The sequence below is a fragment of the Chroicocephalus ridibundus genome, chromosome 16, assembly GCF_963924245.1.
Source record: "Chroicocephalus ridibundus chromosome 16, bChrRid1.1, whole genome shotgun sequence".
Taxonomy (NCBI): Eukaryota; Metazoa; Chordata; class Aves; order Charadriiformes; family Laridae; genus Chroicocephalus; species Chroicocephalus ridibundus.
Window position 1 is genome coordinate 8,589,672 of NC_086299.1, and position 21,256 is coordinate 8,610,927.

At 41.9% G+C, this 21,256-nt stretch overlaps 1 protein-coding gene across 4 annotated transcripts in view; it reads right to left on the reverse strand.

The window, feature by feature from the left end:
- Positions 1-21,256, reverse strand: part of DVL1 (dishevelled segment polarity protein 1) — a 94,881-nt gene that overhangs the window by 55,477 nt on the left and 18,148 nt on the right. For all 4 annotated transcript variants that reach the window (XM_063354205.1, XM_063354204.1, XM_063354206.1 and 1 more), the window contains exon 2: positions 4,608-4,677. In XM_063354205.1, the coding sequence (XP_063210275.1) occupies positions 4,608-4,677 (70 nt within the window). The remainder of the gene's footprint in view (positions 1-4,607; positions 4,678-21,256) is intronic.

Sequence of the window (21,256 nt, forward strand, 5' to 3'; positions counted from 1 at the left end):
TCTTAAAAAACTGGCAAAAAGGAAGATTTTAAGATCAAGTTATCAGACTATGAAATATCTGCTGTCAATTGCAGAAGACTTTCTACATGACCTTGAGGGGAAAGAAAAAACTCACATAAAAAACGTCTGTGTCTCAGTTCCCACCCATAATGTGGAAAAAGCAAATAGTTGTGACACACAAAGAAAATACAAGATTGAGGCATCTGGATCAGCAACCGTGTCTCCCACTGTGCACACGTGCAGTGCACGGCACAAGGAGAAAGAATGGAGCAGAGACATTGATCTCGGTTGCAGCCTTCAAGCAATACTGTAATATAAAAAAATAGGAATGGGTGGGAAGATCTGAAACAAGGTACAAATCCTTGGAGCAAGGATTCTGCATTCTTCTACATTTGGAAAGCAGCCAGCAACCTATACTGGAATAGGAATCGCAATAAATTGAATTCATTCTTAAAATGCATTTCAGAAATGGTAATGTTTCTCTGAAATTAAAATAGTAATAGTCACAGAATGAAAATACAGCATTTAACTCGTGTGTGTGTATTCTTGTTCTGATGTTACTGTTATTTATATTCTCCCAATTTTCAGCAGGATAACAGAAAAGGCATATATTTTCATATTTCATATTATTTAAGAAGCTGGGAAAATAATTCAGCTCTCAACTTGAGATCAAAACACCCTTGGGTTTTTGGTTGGGAGAGGGAAGGAGGAAGAGGTTAAAGAATTGGGACGTAAAGGGGAATGAAATAATCCACATCCTTATTCATGTGGAATACTTTGGGGTTGGGGGTTTGTTTTTGCTTAAACTCCAAGAACGCTGGCCCTTGTTGGAACAACCTGAGTCATATTTTGCTGCACAGAAGGGCCCAAATAGTCTGTACAAGTTCAGAATGAATCATCAGTGTATTGAATCACCAATGCAAAAGATACATTCTTTAATTAGATCGCATAGATAAAAACAAACACTTCCACGCTCCTGAATGTGTTGGGAAGAGGAGACCCAGTTCAGGGATGCAGAAGGCAATCTGAATATCAGCCTGTTGTTTGAATTAATATTTATCGGTTCAGTAGCTTGGAAGAAAGGGGAAGAAACAGGGAGTGAATGACGCTGAGGAGCAAATACAGTGAAAGTGTTACACACTGAGACGGAGGAAAGGGGTTCTCAGGATTAATTTGCTCTCCTGATAAGAGCTACTATTAATTTCTCCTTTGCTTTTAAAACAGATGCCGCTCTCAAGCTATGGCAACATAAATGACATCTTCATAGCCTTTTTTTATCTGAAGCTTTCGGGATGCTCTCTTCAGCTTGTTAATTACACATGAAATCCCTTTTCGTACAATCTATTCCCATACTGTCAGAACACCATTGCTATAGCTCACAGTAATCCTTGGACTGAAGACAAAAACAGCACCACCGCCTTTCATAGCTCAAGCATATCCCAAAAGCAGCACATTCAGCAGCACTGAGCCCTTCAGCCATCTCCAGCCCCTCAAAACAGAAAGGACCTTACAGCACACCAGTGGCCGTTAGCACGTACGTTCAGCCATGGACTTGGAGAAGTTATCACTGTCATACGCTCAGTTCCTGCGCAAGAACGGACATAAGCCAACAACCTCATTAAGAAAGAACATTGCACTGTGTCCCACTGCGCTCTAGGTGGGCCATCAGGTCTCAAAGATCACGGCTGTTTGTTTGTTTAAACATTAATTTTGTTCTCTAATGCCAGTGATTTTATTCCAGAGAATGAGTGTTTCTTTTGACAATCAATTTAGCCCACCACGGACCACAACACGTGGGGATCTGCCCTTCTTTGTGGAGGCAAGTAGACGGATCCCTATTGCATTCATTTCTTTCCCTGCTGCCCAAAGTTATATCAGCACAACTTTGCTTTGAAACACTCACTGGTTTTCAAACCAAGGTATCTAGCTGCCTCACACCCACTGCTGGGTGGAAATACCTGGCCAAGTTCTATGAACAGCTTTGAAAGTCACAAGTCACACTGGTTCTTAGTCAGCTATTGCTGCTGAGTCAAAAGGTTGGAGCACAAAGGCCAAAAGCAAGGTATGGGGGTCCTAGAAAAAAAAAGTAGCTTTTCCTTCTGAATGAATTTCCCAGTGACAAAACAACTAACTTTTAAGAGAGAACAGACTTAAGGGAGAACATTCTCCCCATTTTTAACTCCTCAATTTAATACAAAATCTAGTAAGTGCTTAATATTCTGTACACATTTGAGTGTGTAGGAGGACTAAAGTTAAGTTCATGCATTAAAAAGCTGTGTACTTTGCTTGCCTAATACTAAGAACCTGTTGGGACTACACAGTTGCCAGAGTCTGAGTGCCTTAAAATTGAAAGCAATCAATAGAGCAGAAAGAAGTGATAACATTGTACAATACAGCTGAGCTCATTCATCTGCCAGCCCCTGCCCTCACATGAGCAACGTTTTCAGCTGCTTAGAATCCAGCAGGGGCTGGATGGGATGAACCACAAGGCACTATTACTTAAGAACAATCTCCCAGTCAAACTGATGTTCAAAATATACATTGCGCTTTCCTTACACAATAATAGAACGCGCACATGCAGTCTACTGCAGGCAACAGCATGCAATCAGTACTGTATTTGATTTTATAGAGAAAGCACACGGAATCCTGTCTACAAGAAGCCAGGCTTAGAAACTTTAAGCTACCCAGCATGATTGTATGCAAGGCTCAGACAGATGTTCTTATCCTGTATAATTTCAGTGACCAGGATGCTGAAATATTTTAGGGGTATTGGTTGTAAACGTGTGAGCAAAACCCTCAGCTCCTAAAATCTGCGCAGGCCTGAAGAAAGAGATGGAGACATGGCAGTTCATTCCAGCTGAGGATCCCAAGTAGCCTCAGTTGTCCTAACTGTGCAGATGGAAAAACCTCTTATAAACATAATGTTACTACTACTACTTTCTCACTTACCTTCATGCTACTGGAAATAGGAAGACTGCAAACATATATCCAATGCTGAAAGGCTGTCCAATGTCTCTAGTTACTTCAGAGGAGTTCTCATACGACAGCACTATGATTTCTAACCCTACTCACATCACTTGTTGAAGCCAAAGTGTTCACAAAGCATCACTCTGTACTCGAGTCAAACTTGAGTTTTGGGAAAAACATACAGTTCTTCTTGTCCTCTATTATGTTCCCAATACCCAGGATTGTAAGGTCAGTTTGAAAGAGGATATCAAAACAGCAGACTGTTCCAAATGCTTTTTTTGGTGTTAAAATCTAAAATACTAGTGCCCTCTTTGCTGCCTAAAGGTGCACAACCACTTTAATCCACCTTGACAGCCGTAAACCTCCTATCCACAGGTGGAGAAATATGTTCATGAAATGGCCAAACACCAAATTTATCCATGTGTTTATCTGTGCCCCAAACATAATCTGAAGGTGGGAATAACTATTTTGCAGACAGTCACACTAGAGAGCAACAGACTTTTACTGCATCCGCGTTAAGAAGATCATAACGTGTCTAAAGATCGAAACATGCGGAGAAGCGATTGGCTATTGCAGCAACAGCCCACATTGTTTCCTGCTGTTCATTCAATGGGAAGCAACCCGAAGGGCTGTGTAACGTTTAGGAGACAGTAATTAATAACTATAGTTAGGTGACAAACAAATATCATGGCATATTGGAGAAATTAACACATTAAAAACAGACAAGAGAAAGAATAAGGGGGATGTGATTTGCTGAGCAGCAGAGTCACTGGGATGAGCAGCAGGATCGCTGGGATGAGCAGCAGGACCGCTGACTTCCTCTGTAACGGGACAAATTACTTGCAGCCCAAATTCCTCTGCCCTGCTTATTTTTCCAAGGCTATAAATTTTTGTGTCTTTTTACTGAATGCATGCACAATGTTTAGCTCAGAGATTCAAACCTCATTTAAACCTTCCAGGCACTACCACAATACATTGAAAATAAAATAACATAACCAAAATCCCCTACAATATCACGTTTAGCTGTTTTTGAAGAAGTTTTTTTAGCTATTTAGGGACAGTATTAAAACTCAATGATTTGGCAGAACCTGACTGTGTAACACAGACGAAAGTGTGCTTCCACTCTCCTACCGACAGCAAGCTGCCTCTTACATGTAACCTTATGTTGCGGGACAATTTTTATTTTTATTTTTTTAAAACAAGGATTACAGTTTGGCTCTTATTGGTTTCAACAAAAGGTAAGCAAGGAAATGTTTTTAAAGTGTAGCCTTATTTTGTAAGGTTTTACAGCATTACTTCAGATCCCTTCATCAGATTCAGTAATACTTAGGATACAAGGAAGAAAGATAACAGTGGGAAAGAAAAGACGACAGAACATGCTACTACTATTAAAGGTTTCTAGTTTAAATCACCTTTGCAGGCCCACACACCTTTGTGGACTTTTATTTTTAAAACAGATTACTTAGTTTCAGGGGATGTTACTTAGGGATACTTAGGGATGTTACAGATATAATAAAAAACTAAGCCTTGGCTTCCATGTAATTTGAGATTCAAAACACTTCTAAAAATCAGGATCTTTGTACCAACCCCGCTCCTGCCCCACTGTATCACACCACACACGCGTGCACGAGCCAACATACCCAGGACACCACTCTTCCATTGAAGCAAGGTAGCTTTGCATTGTCATCTGAGATCTCCTCCTTTACCACCCTGGAAAACAAAAAGACAAAAAACAATAGGAAGAAAATCAAGGGGTTGAAATTACACCGGATCAGAAGAGACAGTGGTTTTCTTAAACGGTCCAGGAAAAATACGGATTTTTACTAAAATGTTGGTATCAGCAAGTTTTCTTTTTGAAGAATGTGTGACTATCAGAACAAAGGAATCAAGTAAAAATAAAGGGTAGAATAGTACCTTTCCAGACAACCATCGCAAATTGGTAGGCACAAAAATAATTACAAACATTTTTCCCCACTTCGGTGTCTTCCATCTCACCACAATTTTTAAAGATCTGATGGTGACTGAAATCCCACTGTGTCTGTGTGCAGTGTCTGTGTCAGAGATCACAGATCACAAGTTAAGGCCACTCTGTCGGCAAAGGACGGACTATTACCTCAATTCCTAGACTGGATTTAGGGCCAAAGCACAGTGCCTTCCCCCCACGGCGCTGCAAGAGCTGTGGTCAAGCTTCACGTTGAACCCTCATCCCCTGTACATTAGCCAAGCATCTCAACCTTCTTCATTAACTCAAGCTCTCTTCCCACCCTTGCCAGCCGCACATCTCTCTTGCTCCCTATGCCTCCCTCCTTTTGCTCCAGGATGGTTTCAAGATGGTCAGCAAGGCTGAGGCCAGGCCCTGTCAGGGGAAGAGCCACCATGGTCAAGCCCAGAGGTGCCACAGAGGCGGCACCAAGTTCCCTCCCAGAGCCCTCTCCTTGTCCAACAGATGCAACGCCAAGAGAGCATTCAGCTAGGGGCCATTCTGAAGCCTTCTTGACTAGGAGCCATTCTGAAGCCTTCTTGATAAAAAGCTTAATCCGGAATGCAAAGCCTTATCATTAAGGAGAATAAAATCAGCACTTCTACAAGTTACTAGTAAATTGAATCACAGCAAAATTAAAATGACAGAAGATAGATTTAAGGATGCAACAGGGAAACAGCTGCTGGACTCACGCAAGAACAGTGAGGGCCACAGACATAAAAACGAAGAAATAAAATTTTATCAGCTGTCTCTAAAACAGGAGACAAAATTAAGATTGTAGAGTTATACAGAAAGATAAAACATAGATAACATGCCTACAGACATATTAGCCAATGACCATTTATGAGGTTTTACTATGTGGCCATAAAAACTAAATGTGGACAAACCTGGAACAGATAGCGTGGCCTCTCTAAAAACTCTACCTCATCATTTCTAGTGACTCAAGAAGACTACAGTAAAAACGTAAACTTAAAGTATTGGTGGTTAAATTTAAAATTCAGCTCAATGCCAGACTGCCTTATCTTCCAGAGACTTACCCTCCAGGAGGAAAAGAGGAGAAGCAGACAGGGTGACACCTGCGAGGAGCAGGAGTTGGACTCGATGATCCTTATGAGTCCCTTCCAACTTGAGATATTCCATGATTCTATTCCATGAATTTGTTTTACCAGCATAAGGGTGTTTTGCCTTTTTTTTTTTTTTTAATATAGAGCTTGAAGGAACCGAGCTAACTAATAGAAAGTCACTCAACTGCAAAAAATACCAGGTTTGCTCTTAAATATAAGGCTTTACTACCGCATGTTGATGTCAATACTCAAGACATTCTTGTTGTTACCTAAGGGCTCCAACCAAAACTGGGAACCTTTTGACCGAGGCCCTGTACACACACCCGGGAAAGCTCTTCAGAGTCGGGGCTGTCTGATGCGGGCAGAGGAGAGATATGGTGGGATGTTTATAACAAGTCAAACAGTAGATTTGTAACAGAAATAGATTTCTGGCCTCAAGTCCCTACACAGGGGAACGGGGACAATTTGTGTTTGACAATCCCTAAGCTTTAACAAAGCCAACCTGAAGTCTAGTCAAACTCAATAAAAATTTGTGGTTCCACAACCACATTTTCCTTTATTTATGTTTTGGTGTTTCTTGTTGCTGTGTAAAAAAAACCACAATAGCCACAAAGTAACTGACTATGCATGAAACAGTGTCGTATTATGAGGCGGGGATAAAAATTGGTCAGGAAGGAGAAGAGAAGAGAGCAAATGGACAAAGAGTTTCTTTCCATCTTACTTTTGGAAAATCAGGACTAAATACCACCACCACTAATACCTGCATCTGCACATTTTAATCCATTTTTTTAAAGAAGGAAAGAACATTCTCTTCTTTCTCCACATGTATTTGCATTGTTAATGGCTAGCAGTACAATATTAGGTGGACTTCACCCCTTTCCTATTATTGGAAAGAAAAACATTTTAAAATATTCATTTAACTCCTAATGCATCTGTCCTCCCTTCACCTTTTGGCACCAGGAAAAAGATCATGTGGTTTCATTATTGGTTTTAGTCATTTATACCTAGACTCTAAAGAGACAATTAAGAGTAAACGCCATTGAAATCAACTCATACTCAGTGCTTTAAAAACCTCTGACAATTCAATGAAGCTCTCAGACCTGTAATTCTGGAGCTGCAAACTCTGCGTGCAGACAGAAGATTTCAACATTTGCATGGATCTCCAGCCCCAGTGTACTAACTTGAATTCAAACATGATCTTTTCCTTTTCATAAAGTCCTGGAGAGAACACTCACTCAGCAAAGACGCAACTGCAGGATCAGCAAATAAAGATGCTGCAGTAATTTTATCTTGCCAGCTGCATGTTTTCAATGACAGTATTTTTTTTCCCCTCCAATAAGGAAATGACACTTACTGCAACCCAGAAATTATATCCAGAAGTTCTCACCAGGCTCTAGGACTTAGGCAAAAGTCAAGCACTAAAAACATACAGATTGTGAGGTTCAATCCAGAGCAAAGGCCTGGGGGTCTTTCTGAACTCAACACACGGAGTGGCAGTCAGGATATCCCTGCAATACTGCACAGACTGGTTCCGTTGTCCTCGCGATGGAAAACTGGCACACTGAAGTCACCACTTACAAAACAACACGCTCTATCACAGCATTAGGCTTCTGCTGCAGCTAAAGGGAACGACTTCCAGATCTGTTGCAACTTGAACTACTAAATATAGCCTTGAGCTATGAGGCAGGAGAATGACAGACTGTAATTCCCAGCTTGCTTTGGGTAGCAATCAACAGTGCCAAGAACATCAAAGACAGCAGCAGCCACTAATTTCAAATATCACTGTTTTACAAATCATTATTTGTAGTAAAGACACGGCTCCTTTCAATCCTCTGGAAGGGGAAGCAGTGGAGAGAAGGCAAGAAAGGAATATGAACGGTTGCAGCCATATGCTTCAGTCTGAGGATAACTTCATACTCAAGACAACGTCTTTTGCTCTACAAGAACTTAAGACGCAAGGGCCGAGGGAGGCCCATGTTGTTGTCTGCTCTTGAAACACACGCGGTCCATAAAGAACTAATATATACAGCAGCTTAAGACCAGGGTCTTAAGGTCCTAACTAATGGGTTCACAACCTAGACCCAAGCCAAGCATGACAAGGAAGGATCTGCCAGAGACCTCCTACTGAGGTGAAGAAAATTCTATTGGTATTGGATGTGGTCCACTGTGGAGATATGACACCAGTGCTCTCAAACACAGTCATTAACGGACTTACTGTTTGATAAGAACAAAGACCATCTGATACCAAGAAACACACGCCCTGCTCTCATAGAGTTAAAGCTTCCCTTCAGAAGAGGGGGTATTTGCTTCCTAGGTCCATCCTGCCTCCTGGCAACACAGTGCCCCTGGAATTGCCGGCAAGGTGGAACACATGCAGTCTCCATTGCAGCACACACAATCTTCTGCTTAACCCGGGTTATAAGCCACTCTGGGACAGAGAAAAGAGAGCAAATAAACACCTACCCATAGAGCCATTTACAACGCTACCACTCAACAAACACCAAACGGTAACAGAACAAACCAGTCACTTCCAGATACCTTGGTGCCCAAGACATTATAGAATCATAGAATGGTTAGATTTGGAAGGGACCTCAAAGATCATCTAGTTCTAACGCCCCTGCCAGGGGCAGGGACACCTCCCATTAGACCAGGTTACTCAAGGTTATCACATCCTTTAGTTCATCCTTCAAACAGATCTATCAGGTAAAAGGAAGGTAAAAGAAGAACATCAGGGAACAACTCACCCAAGATCACACAGTACATCAGTGACAGATCATGAAAGAGACCCCACACCCTTGAACACCCCCAAGCACCCGCTCTACGTTGCCAGCAAGCTCCCCATGATCAAATCTCACACCAACAGTCTTCACTTAGAAAGAGTATGTGCAAAAAAGGGTGTGGATGTGCGGGGAAGGGGAGGAGGGAATAGTTCTCAGAAGCTCACATCCTCTGCTTTATTTGACTTAGAGGAGATTTAAGAATTAATTACTAAATGAAACAATCACTGCTGGTAACAGCCCCTCCTTCCTCTCGCTTCCTGGAATTGTGTCTGGATCCTCTGACTTTGCTACCACCCTATTCTGCGCAAATAGGTGTATGGTGCATTTACCAAAACCAGTCTTGTTCACCCTCTCATACCTCACCTGCTTCTATGACAGGTTCACTCTCCTGGTTACCCTCCCAGCATCCTGACTCCTTGTTTTCCTGCAAAGAGGGCTCTAGCCCAAAAACCAAGGATTGTTTAGGTTTACCCTCACTCCCATCCCTCTGCCAAGCAGTTTGCTGCCTCCGAATATGTGCTGACTCCATATTAAGAATTCCAAGTGAACCCCACAAACCTCTAATGACTCTCTGATTCATAAGCATTTAGGCAACTGGATATTAAACACTGGGTTTGATAGTGTTGCATACACTTGCATCTTGATTGCATCATGCACGCCTGTGAGAGACTTAATCTCCAGAATTATCTAGATGATTTTTTCCTTCTACTCAGAAAAAATGAGGTTAGCAAGGAAATTCTCCTTTGCTTGATTCACCAGTTGCAGTCCCAATCTTCCATGGCCACACACATGGGAAACACAGGGTCGAGACAGTGGTGCGGCCCCTACACGTTCACTCTAGGTTAACGCATACCATGCCCCAAATGGTGCATCCCAATATACCAGATTATTCCCATCTTGTCACTGTGATCATAATCAAATCTTAACTCTCTCATTGTCCCTTACTGACGGGAAAAGGGTGAGAGAAGCTTCTTTTGTTATTTTTTATAACTTGCTTGGAGATCCGTAGAAAGAAAGCAAAGTAATTAATTCATTTGTTCTATACATATCTTCAGTGACTCCTGTCACCAGAAAAGGCAGGTAAGAGATTATGTAGATGTTAGTTTTGATTCACAGAACCGCGTAGGAGAAGAGAAATCCAGGGGTCACCTAGTCCAACCTCCAGCACACAGTGGGATTAGGTTGCTCTGGGCCATGTCCAGTCAAGTTCTGAGTATCTCCAAGGATGGAAGTTCCACAACTTCTATGGGCAACTTCATTCTACTTATGAAGTTTTCAAAAAACCTGTTTAAATTAGTAAAATTGTAAGTAATTATAAATCCACATCCACAATGAATTAATACTAAGGGAAGCTGTTCGTAAGATTCTCCTAATTGCTTTTGCAGATTCTAAGCTCACTGAAAAGCAACTTTTGCTTTGGAAGCTCCCAACTTCTAATGTATTTCGAGAGATATTTGTGCATTGGACTAGCAGTCAGACCGACAGCAGCAGTATTACACTCCAGTGACGCTAGCTAGCTGCTTCATAGAAACTCTTCTGACTTTACCAGCCATGAAAAAATATTTTTAAAGCTCCCCAGGAAGAAGCCCTTTCTGAAGAAGATCCAGACTTTTCGAACTACCCCCTGCATCTTGCCTGGCAATACTGGGCCAAACTTCCATGCAGAATATAAACATCTCTGAAAACCAGACTACAATACAAAAGTAAATGACAGAAGACAGCCATTTTTAGGAAAACCTAAGTAAAATAAAGACATGCAGTTGCTTTAAGGACAGTTTAAAGTGCAGACTGCACACAGCAAACCCAGTAGCAAACAGCTGACATGCAGAGAAAGAAAAAAACCCTCTCACCCTTCTGATCACGTGGCAAAATGCAACGACTCAACTGGAATCCAAGGCAGCAGCTCCAAAAATAGTCTTTCTGAAGCTGATTAACATTTCAGTTTGAACCTTCAATGCAGAATTAAAACTTTAGACTTTTTGTAGCTGAGGTCACAACACAGAGAGCCTTTAGCCACCCTTCCAACTCAGAGAAATTAATGAAAATAAAGCCACCCACTGAATTTACAGGTGAGGCTTGGCTAGGATATAATATTTATTCTGGAAATAAGAAAGAGGGGAGGAGAAGAGGAATCTTTTTGCCGAGCAAATAAACACCATAACGCAGTGCAGCAGAGAAGGGCTCTGCTCAACACAAAAGATCTGCAGCCTTTTGTGATGCATGAAAGCCTCAGATCTTGCCTGCACCCCACTGAGCTGGCGAGCAGGGAACGAGCTGCCAGTTCCAAGGCAGCCCTACAGTGCTGCTCTGCGGAAAGCTCACGCCAATCACCCCTCAAAATACCACAGAGCCAGAGCGGAACCACCGTTCTCCTTTTTAGGTTGTTATTCATAAACACTGACAGTGCTTTGCCTTTCCATATATGCACTTTGGTACGCCAACTCACACATAAACCTGTCAAAAATGAATATGAACATGCTACCCACAATTATGACATAAATGACACACCCAACCGTGGAACAAAATCCTCTTCAAAAAAAGATACCTAGCTGCAATGCACGCGAGAGCTCTCCTAACAAAGCGGCATGATCTGCAGAGGCCCGGCTACACAAGTTCAACGTCCCTTCTGCATGAAGCCATTTATAAAGTCAGCTCTTGTGACAGCACTCCCCAGGTTGAGGTTTACCTCCTGGCCTTCCACCACACACACCAGCTCCTTCTTACAGATTCTGTAGGAATTTTAGCCAGAAACTGCGTGCAATGGGTGTTAGGGAAGTCGCCTCTTCCTGCATAGGTGACAAATGCGTTAAGAAACACTCTTTTTCTTCATTCATGTAATTACATGCTACTCTTTGACTCACGTTATTCTTAACACTTTTAAAAATCTAAACAGTCTCAGCGATTCTGTCTGCAATTAACAGTTAATGCATTCCTATGTTTATACACCGGTTATCCTCTGCCACATCTGATCTTCATCACCACACTAAACGCTTTTGCCCACATAACTGCCTCTTCCCTGTTTTCTCCACTCACTTCTATTCCTGGGGGCACATCCCGCAGTTTGTCATGCCAGCCTTCTAGAACAGTAGGGATAATTTATCATCTTTCAGGAGAACGGCAGGATACCGTAAAGTTTTGGCACTTAGGTCCCATACCAGATACTGACCTGAGCTTAAGTGCATGAACAAAGCAAGAACTGCTGTATTCCCTAGGAGAGAATCAGCCTGAACCTGCCTTTCATTTCAAACGTAAAGCTTCATTTTTTATAGCAATGAGTTGGGACTCAAGGACAACTGAATTTGTTTAGGCTCCACTCTGGCACCAAACCCCTGTATGACCTTGAGGAGGTCATTTGGCCTATTACACTCCCTCTTACTACAAGAAAATTATGAGATCTTCATGTTTAAAAGTTCCTTCACGACTATTTAATACAGACATTCGAGCAGCAGAAAGCCTCATTACTTGGTTAGAGAAACCCAGAGTTCTGCTTAAGCAAGATCCCGGCACGTGAATCCGAAAAGAACAACGGGAGCATGTGACGGAGGGAGGAAAGCAGAGATTACGTGCGTTACAGCTGCCTCGCCTGTGAGCAGGGGAATTTTCATCTACAGCAATCCAGTTTAGCCATCTGCATCACACTCAAAGCACTTTTAAAGGCCTATCAGTCATTACGAAGTGCAACAGTCTGACACAGTGACTCATACTAAAAGGTTCCACGTGTTTTGAACCAACTGGTACTTGGGCTCCCAGCCCAGATCTGTCTCATCCTTCCATTTCAAGTCAAGTGCAGCACGGCCTGACTTGTGTTAGGCTCCAGACCCTCGCCAGATCCTCTGCCCATTGTCTTGAAAGGGTCTCCAAATATAGTGCACTTTGTAGTACCCATGAGAAATGGCTTCCAATTAAGTATTTTAAAATATTTATGACTGACTGTTAAAGAGCAATAGCATAGAGGGAACACAAATTGCTTCTCCACTCCTTAGTTAACAATATTTCAGTGGTTGTGCAGACGCTCAAGGTGCGAAAACCACACTAAAATACAAGCATGTATGGCATTATAAGTTGATATCTATAGAAATTAGTCTATTTTGATTTTAGCACTGATAGCCCCAATTGTGCATAGTGTTACCTTCCGCTCCATGATCAGCTAACCTAGGGTGCAGTTTTGTCCGGGATAGAGTTAATTTTCTTCCTAGTAGCTGGTATACTGCTGTTGTTTGGATTTAGTATGAGAATAATATTGATAACACACTGATGTTCTAGTTGTTGCTAAGTAGTGCTTATACTAAGGTCAAGGACTTTTCAGCTTCCCATGCTCTGCGAGGAGGCACACAAGAAGCATCATTTGTTTTGTATATTCTATTATTATTATTATTATCTTCCCTTGCTGCCCTATTAAACTGTCTTTATCTCAAAAAATGTTTTACTTTTTTCTTTTTTTCCATTCTCCTCCCCATCCCTATGCGGGGGGGAGGAGCAGTGAGCGAGCGGCTGCGTGGTGCTTAATTGCTGGCTAGTGTTAAACCATGAAACCCAGTAGAAAAAAGGTTACTCTTAATTATGCACACAGAGAAGCCAAGCAAATGGTTGACTTTTAGATTCCTAAGACCTTACCTTTTTTTTTTTTTTTTTTTATCAGTACCATCTACTCCCTCAGAAAGGGTTTGGAATAGAACTGGCCAAACTGTCCATAACAAGCAAAGCATTTTCACCGCACTAACAGTCTTCTCTCTTTTCTATTATTTCCCTTTTCCCCCTAACCCCCACACTGTTCCGTAAATTATTTATGTGACTACATTACAAACTCACAGGTGTTAATGAATCCATTCTTGGAGCTGTCCCAAGGGACAGACACATATCAGCACCTCTCCCGTAAAGACAAAGAAGTCACAATACAAAGGGACAGGTCAGCATAATTATGACCTGAACCCAGATTTCCAAGTCGCAGTTCAATGTGTTAGTTACAAAACAATAAATATTAACAAGCCCCCATAAAATTAAATAGTTCTTGAAAACAACCTAGGAAAAACACTGTAAAAGAGAGGCTACTGCCAGCAGCAAGTTGGTTGTGGAATGCCCATTTGAAACAGCTGGCTCTGATTTTGCTTTCCCCAGGGTGCAATTATCTTCAAAACTCCAGAGCAGGACACTCAAAATAGCACTTCGGGATGACATTCACACAAAGTCAAGGCAGAGGCACAGCCTGTTGAAAACCTAAGCCTCTGCAGGCTGAAGTCAGGTCATGACCTCGCACGCTGAGAGCCACATACCGATTCATTGAGACGTTGCGGTTTCTAACATGCAGTCCAAGCGCCATTCTCCAAGCCAGTTCTGAAAGGCAAGGTTCATGATGCTTTTAGCTGATCGTCAACAGCCCCCAGCCGCATTGATTGGCCACTCTACCTACCATACACCACCAAGAAAATCTGTATTTTTGTGCAAAGGGAACACTGATTTTGGTAATATAGCCTCCCTCAGCACAAACTGACTCAAATAGTACGTCCTTTTAGCTATGCATCCAGTCCTTTCAAAGTCACTTGGCAAGCATTAAGAGTTCCGTGAACGCCCAAGATCTCACATCATCCCTAAGGATGTTTTGGAATAACATAACTTTAATTCATCAACATGCAAAAAGCATCACTTCGCAGCCACTATTCTTGGACCTCCAGCCAGAAGCATGGACGCCTCAGCCTAAGCCTGAAATTCAACTGCTGGATATCGACACGGACAAAGAAGCATTTCAAGGTACTAAATCCCAGTTAGTTTTAACACAGCTGGCTCAAGCAATGACAAGAGCAGTGATGTAGTTACACAAACTTCATTACAGTCCATGGATTACACTAGGGACTCCGGTTCTTCCTCTGGCTGACAGACCACACTTAAGCCCGTGCTGCCACAAATTATTTCAAGGGCTTCCCACACTAACAGGATTCAAACTAAGACAGATACACTCTTTGCTATCATGCATCCAAAATGGCACGCAGACAGCCCATGGCTCATACCTATAAAAAACAAGAAAGAAACAAGTTCAACATGCGGCCTTAGAAAATAGAGCATTTTTCCTAGTCAACTTGAAGTAAAGTGAGTTTATTTCTACCATTCTAAGTAACCATTGGATATGGTAGCAATCCAGACCTCTTATTACAACTATTCAATTCATTTTCAACAAAGGTGTCACACAACCAGGACAGATACGGTGTCAGCTGCCAAACAACACAAAACGAGAAATGCTAAACTTACATGAGAGCCGTCCAGATAAGAATCAATTCTTATTCCTCTGTGAAATGTTCCTTTTGTGCTCTCTTAGAAGTACCTCATTATAATAATAAAGCTAGGTCAAAAAAAACATAGCCACAGCTGTTAATCAATACCTCACAGAAATATTATTTACAGACAGGTGAAAATAACTGCTAACAAAGAGAAGAATGCCAACACGAGAAACAACCACATTATCCATCAGCAGCTACAGTACTCCAAGACTCCAGACACTTGGCAGAGAAAAGCAGCTATTCACAAATTTATTTAGCATGGTCCCTATGCAGAAACCTCTAACACTTATCTCTCTCCCCCTAGGTTATTTGTCTAGACATATTTTAATTAAATGGCATAATTCTGGTCACTGATGTGGTGAAAATTATTTAGTTTATTTTAATAAGGTCTTTTTGGTCTACACTGCTCCAGCTTCCAGAAGTATATCTCACAGCCCACGACAAGTTAGAATTGTTGTAATGAATGCAATAGCGCCTGTTGCCTCCAGACCTGTATAAAACAGAGGCACAAAGGTGGAGACTACCATCTCTGTTTATCTTCAAAGCACATGCAAAATGTCAGCTCTCCCACAGAATTGCACAGAAAACCCCAAAAGATCCTGTATCCTTTTCTTTTGCAGGAAGCCACCGGAAACCTTCACTAGTCAGTTCTTTGTACAAGCTTAAGAAGTGTACTGCATCATAGAGACATCAATTTAACACACGATTCCCAGAATCTTCATCGAGTCTTAAAGGCAGCCCAGGAGGGGTACAATGTGAATCCATTTCATGGCTGTTTCAGCTGTTCAACACACGGTCTGGACAGTCTCTGTAGACAAAGTATTTTGGAATCCAGGTCACAAGATAGAGCTGTCCTTGTCTACACCTCTTCGAAGTTTAGTCTCCCACGAGGAACAACATGGTACTGGTGTTGGGGAAGCCCAGATACAGCCCTCTAACACCTCCCTGGGATAGCAACACTGCAAGACAAACTTCTAACATAGTGAAAAACTGCGTTCAGACCTCTTTACATCCAGACCTAGGAATAAATTCCACCCACACTTCAACTTCAAAGTATAACTGGACCTACAAGTTTGTTTAGGCATTGAAAGAGAAATCTCCAGCTTGTCACAAAATCCCAAGAAGTCAGATATAAATTAAGAAACAGGTAGTCTTTGGATGCATGCCCATATGGGATGGTGATCACTCTTTAAATATTTTCACCATGGTAAGTAAAAAATTGTTGGTTTCACCATCAGAAAGGTGTTCCAGTGTAGAAGTGAAGCAAGTTCTTGATAGTGAGCACAAACCCCAGCCCCAGTTCACGTTTAGACACGAGTCTGCTGTTCCAAGCTACACTATAATGCATTCAACAGAAATATCTACTGTTTCATTTAGAAAAATAACAAAAAGTGATAGCACAAATTGCATGGACTGATGTATTGAATATCCTTGTAAAAGCAAATTAAGAGAGGCGTTGCTTTGAGAAAACTGAAGTCTTCCAGTAAAAGACCATGTCCATATCAACATCAATAACCCAACCTCCCGCATGTCATGAGTAGCCCCTTCAGTTTAGAACTGGAAGACACTGGTAAGGGAGAGAGATGGTTGTTGCATTTCCTACTACACTCCTGAAAATCTATAAGCAAGAAGAAAGCTGCGGTGCTCAGGGACTCTCTTTGGTACTTGATACAGATTTTGGAGTTCTTTATAAAGAAATATTTCTTCAAGCTATTCTTGTTCAGTGCATCCTTACAAGAATGTACAGCAGTACTGAAGAACACAGATTTTCCACCAAAAAAAAAAAAAAGCTGCCATGAAAAGAGTTCACAATGCTGTACTTCACCATTTCGCCAGGCGCATCACAGGCTTTCCCATCAGATCACCAATTCCCTGCTCCTCATGAATACAGCAAGAAGCATTTGCCAACAGCTCTTAAGGCCATCCATTTAAGGAAAATAAAAATCAGACAGGCCTAAAACACTGAGCCGTTCAGCTAAGGTACCCTTCAAAAGACAGGGAGCAGGCCTGCCAAGAACAGACATGCATGCACCAAGAAATGATGCTCCTCCAAATTCCTCAGCTATGGAACTATAACCTAGCAGCTGGTGAAGCACAAAGAGTGTTCCGGGAGGGGCCCCTGTTCACAGGAGGTACATGGTTTTTACCTGCCCAGCTCTGCCTCTTTGGTTCCCCACCTCCTGCTCTTTTAAGAGTCATTTCAGCAACCCAAGAGGCTGCTGAGAGAAACAGTTCAGACAAAAGGTGTTCAGGTTTTATGCATCACAGAGAGAACTGAACCTTTTCCATATGCAAAGGCAGAGCAAGCAAAATGCAAACCTTCATTCCAAACCTGCCCAAGCCCAGAGATATTTGACTTCTAAATGAGTACTTGTAGGTCTAAGTACAGAATCCAACAGAATCGCTGCCTTAATTTACCAGTGTATTAGTGTGGAAGAGGTGGGGGGGAACACAGGGCCCAATTACATTTATTTATTTATTTAAGCAGCATTTAAAGCCCTCTGAAATGGAAAACAAACTCTCATTATCCCGGCACTGTACAAAACGAGATAAGCCTTCTCCAGGGAAAATCATCATCTAAAACACAAGATTAAAGACTTATCGCATCTTTTCCAGCAGATGGTAAGATGAGGCAGAAAACTGTGTGGCAGGGTTGACAACCGAACTCAGGTCTTCCAAGTGCCAGGTAATCACCTTAGCCACAGCCAGCCTTCTGAAGGGCCTGTCACTCTTACGTGCATGGCATTTCACCAGGAACTGAACATGAAAACAAAATTGCAAGCAATGTCCATTCAGAGGAAATTCACATTTTCAATTTGCGACAAGTCACCCCTCTTGCCTTTATTGTCTGGATTTTACAAGCCCCAGCCAGAAGATTGCTACAGTATTTGCAAAGTGTGCTTTGACAGTCTGTTGGTTCCTTCTGGATTCAGCGATCCATTTGTCCCGAGTGGAAGATATGCATCCATACGTCCCTCTGGTTCTGTTCAGCAAGCTGTGGTACTCCTCTGGCAACGCAGCTCTTGAGGGATCTAACAAAGCTCAGAGTTATTATCTACTCTGGCTGTGGAACGCAGTACAGGGAAATCTGAATCTCCCACAGGTGTTAGATGGACAACTACCACTCTGGGTAGCCCTGTCTTTTAAAGGAAACATCCTGAACCTTGCAGAAGGTTTCTCCATCTTGACAGTGGAAAACATTTCCCAGAGATGGAGCCACAAACAACATAAGTGGCAACCTTTCTACTTTACTAATATAGGGCATGTGCCAGTATAACCAAACTCCCTAGGGAACTAGGTTTATAAATACCAGAAAGCCCCATCTTCTGGATGCAGAGCACAGCTTCATCACCATGCCCCAGTGGTGTCTAGAATACGTTTTGACTAGCTGCATGCCCTGTGAAACGACATGCAGCATCGCTAGGGAATGTTTGATGGACACATTCATCACCCCAAGAAGGATGAGTTTGAAATTGGTAAGAAATTATAAGTTCTCCCTATTACTATAGTCGTTAAGAGTTGCATCATCCATCTTTCATCAAACTCAATATTTTCCTGTCCCGGGAACTTCATAAGCCATTGGGCCTCCAATTACAAAACGGCATGGACTGGCCCCACTTGCAGAGCTGGGATTTCTGCCCTCTGCCTAAAGAACGGGCAGAGCACCAGGAACAACCTTCAGTGAAAAGACAGATGCAGCCAGGCTCTGTATTTCTATCAGGCTGCCCAATACTTGGCTTGGGACACTGCAAAAGATTTCTTCCAAATCCTATTAGAGAAGCAAAAGCAGTTTGCCATGTCAAGTTCAAACTAATGAGAAGAGCCCGAATTCACATCATAGTGAGAACCAAAATCATATATTTCAACTGAACTACAATCCAGAAGTCAAAGCAGTTTTTCACAGGTCAGACTTTTTCAATTGACTCAACATTAACAGACGATAACAGCGGAACAGGTAAACTGTAAAGTTTGATTTTGTTGCTGCTTTTGCTGTAAACACAGTAAAGAGCAGCTGAACAGCTCCAGCTCAACCAACCCACACCATAAATCCTGAATAGCTTCTTGAGCTTTCCAAATTCTTTTTTTTTTTTTTTTTTGCAGAAGGATACTGATAGCATCTCTCAAGAGTAAAACTCCACTTTGTCGTTTCCTAATTCTGATTTCATTGAGACATATATCCTGCTGTTTGGCGAAGACAGATAAGAAGAGACCCAATCCCAGTGGTTTTGTAATCTGTCCATTCTTCTATTACAGCTGTGTTCCTATCTTTACTCATTTGCAGTCAGAGACTGGGGAAGACCAGCAGCACTGTAACCGCGGCACTTGCCAATGGTTATCCAACCAACCAGAGGCTGATTTCTTAATTAGTGATCCCTGGAGTCTAAAGAGAGAAAAAGAAGCTATTAAAAGGAGACAGCATGGATGAGAAGGGGGGGCAGGTGGGAATTAAACACTGAAACATAGACTAGTTGTTCAAATTTGCCCAAAGACATGCCAAGAACCCTATCCACAGGCAAAGGTCTAGCTGTTGCTTTTAAACCCAGTATCCAATAAGCCACCAAAAATCCTTTTAAAACTCAATCTGTCCGGTGGGGAAATCAGAAATACACGTTAAGCAACTACCTCTTTCACAGAATCTTAAAGAGGTCTAAGAGTTTAAGACACCTTGGCAGTATCTCTGTTATAACTTTTTAACACAGTTATTGCCTTCTGACCATGTCCTGAGTCACTGTTTTCAAAAGGAAATCTGTCCATAAGAAAACACAGCAACAAAAGGAGGTACTGTCAGATTCTCAAACCCGATAGTTACTTTACTTTGCCCTGGCAAACACTGTTCTCCAGTAGCACTGTGCCTCCACCCCGAGAGACACAGCTTCTTTTGATAACACAGGTTTAATAAAAGTTCAGCTTTTGTACACTGCCTCCACAGAACACGTTTTGGAATGCTATCTGACATCTCACTTACCGCTTAACGCTCAGGAGAATGAATCATATTAGCAAAAGGAGTAATACATTTTCAAGAGCTGTTTTTGTTTTGCATTTAAATATCTATACTTACTATCCTTAGAGAAAAAAATGTTTTAAGATTTCATGAGCTGACAGATGTGCATGTCCCTATTGTTTTTATTTATTTTACCTGGCTGCCGTAAGTAAAAAGAAAATATTTTAAGGAACAAGAATATATGAATGTGAGAAATCAGCAGGCTCGGCAAGGGAAAGTCAAGGTAGCTCTATGACTACTTAAAATAAGTTTTTAAGAGCTAATGCAGTTTTTAAGAGCTAGATTTCCATGAGCAGTTGGTAACAGCTAGTACTGTGCCTTTAATAGAGTAAAGGTTTCAATTACATGCCAGCAGCGCAGTTGATCTCACAAGTGTCTATAACTTATACCTAAATGCCTCAGGCTTAAAGAATAATATGAAATTGTTAAGAAGGAAAATATTTTAGGCAAACTCTTAGAATTAAGTACTGAAAATCAGAAACACATTTATTCAACACGTGCAGCACTGGACACATGTCTGCCTCGCACATCCTTTCTCGGGTGCATGGACTCTGCTGAGGACAACGTGACACGCGGTGCTCTATGAGGACAAAACAGCAGAGAGGAGTGAATGAGAGGAGACTTTTGAGGAAGGAGAAGGAGAAAAGAGAATCAACTAAACTACCAACTCAAAGTTTAAACAGACTCTTAATCCTGGAGAATGAAACCTTCCACTCATCCAACAAGCAAGTATAGAGAGTACGCTTCAATCCTTCAATCCCCGGAGAAACCAAGTAGACGTGCTTTCAGAGACAGACTCCACCTTTGCCTGTCTGTTGAGGCTACCAACAACGGGGCAAAGGATGGTGATGGTCTCTCTACTACTAAATTCCCAGGCACTGGAAGCTGAACCAACCACTCACACAATCCAACATCCACAGCATTATTTTCCAACCTAGAAGCCCACCCGAAAGCCACCATCACTCAACCTTACTGGTTCCCTAAGGTCATGAATGTTGACAAGATTGTCCCATTTGTGTACAGAGTTATAAAGCCACTTCCTGATCTGTACGACATTACTCCAAAGAAATCAAACATATAGAGCTCTAATTATGATATTCAATCTGCTGCTGAGAGTTCACAGTGCCCCAATTACTAACTGACAAATTGTAAAGCTTCTTGTCAGCTTGGAATCCAGAGACAAATCACCACTG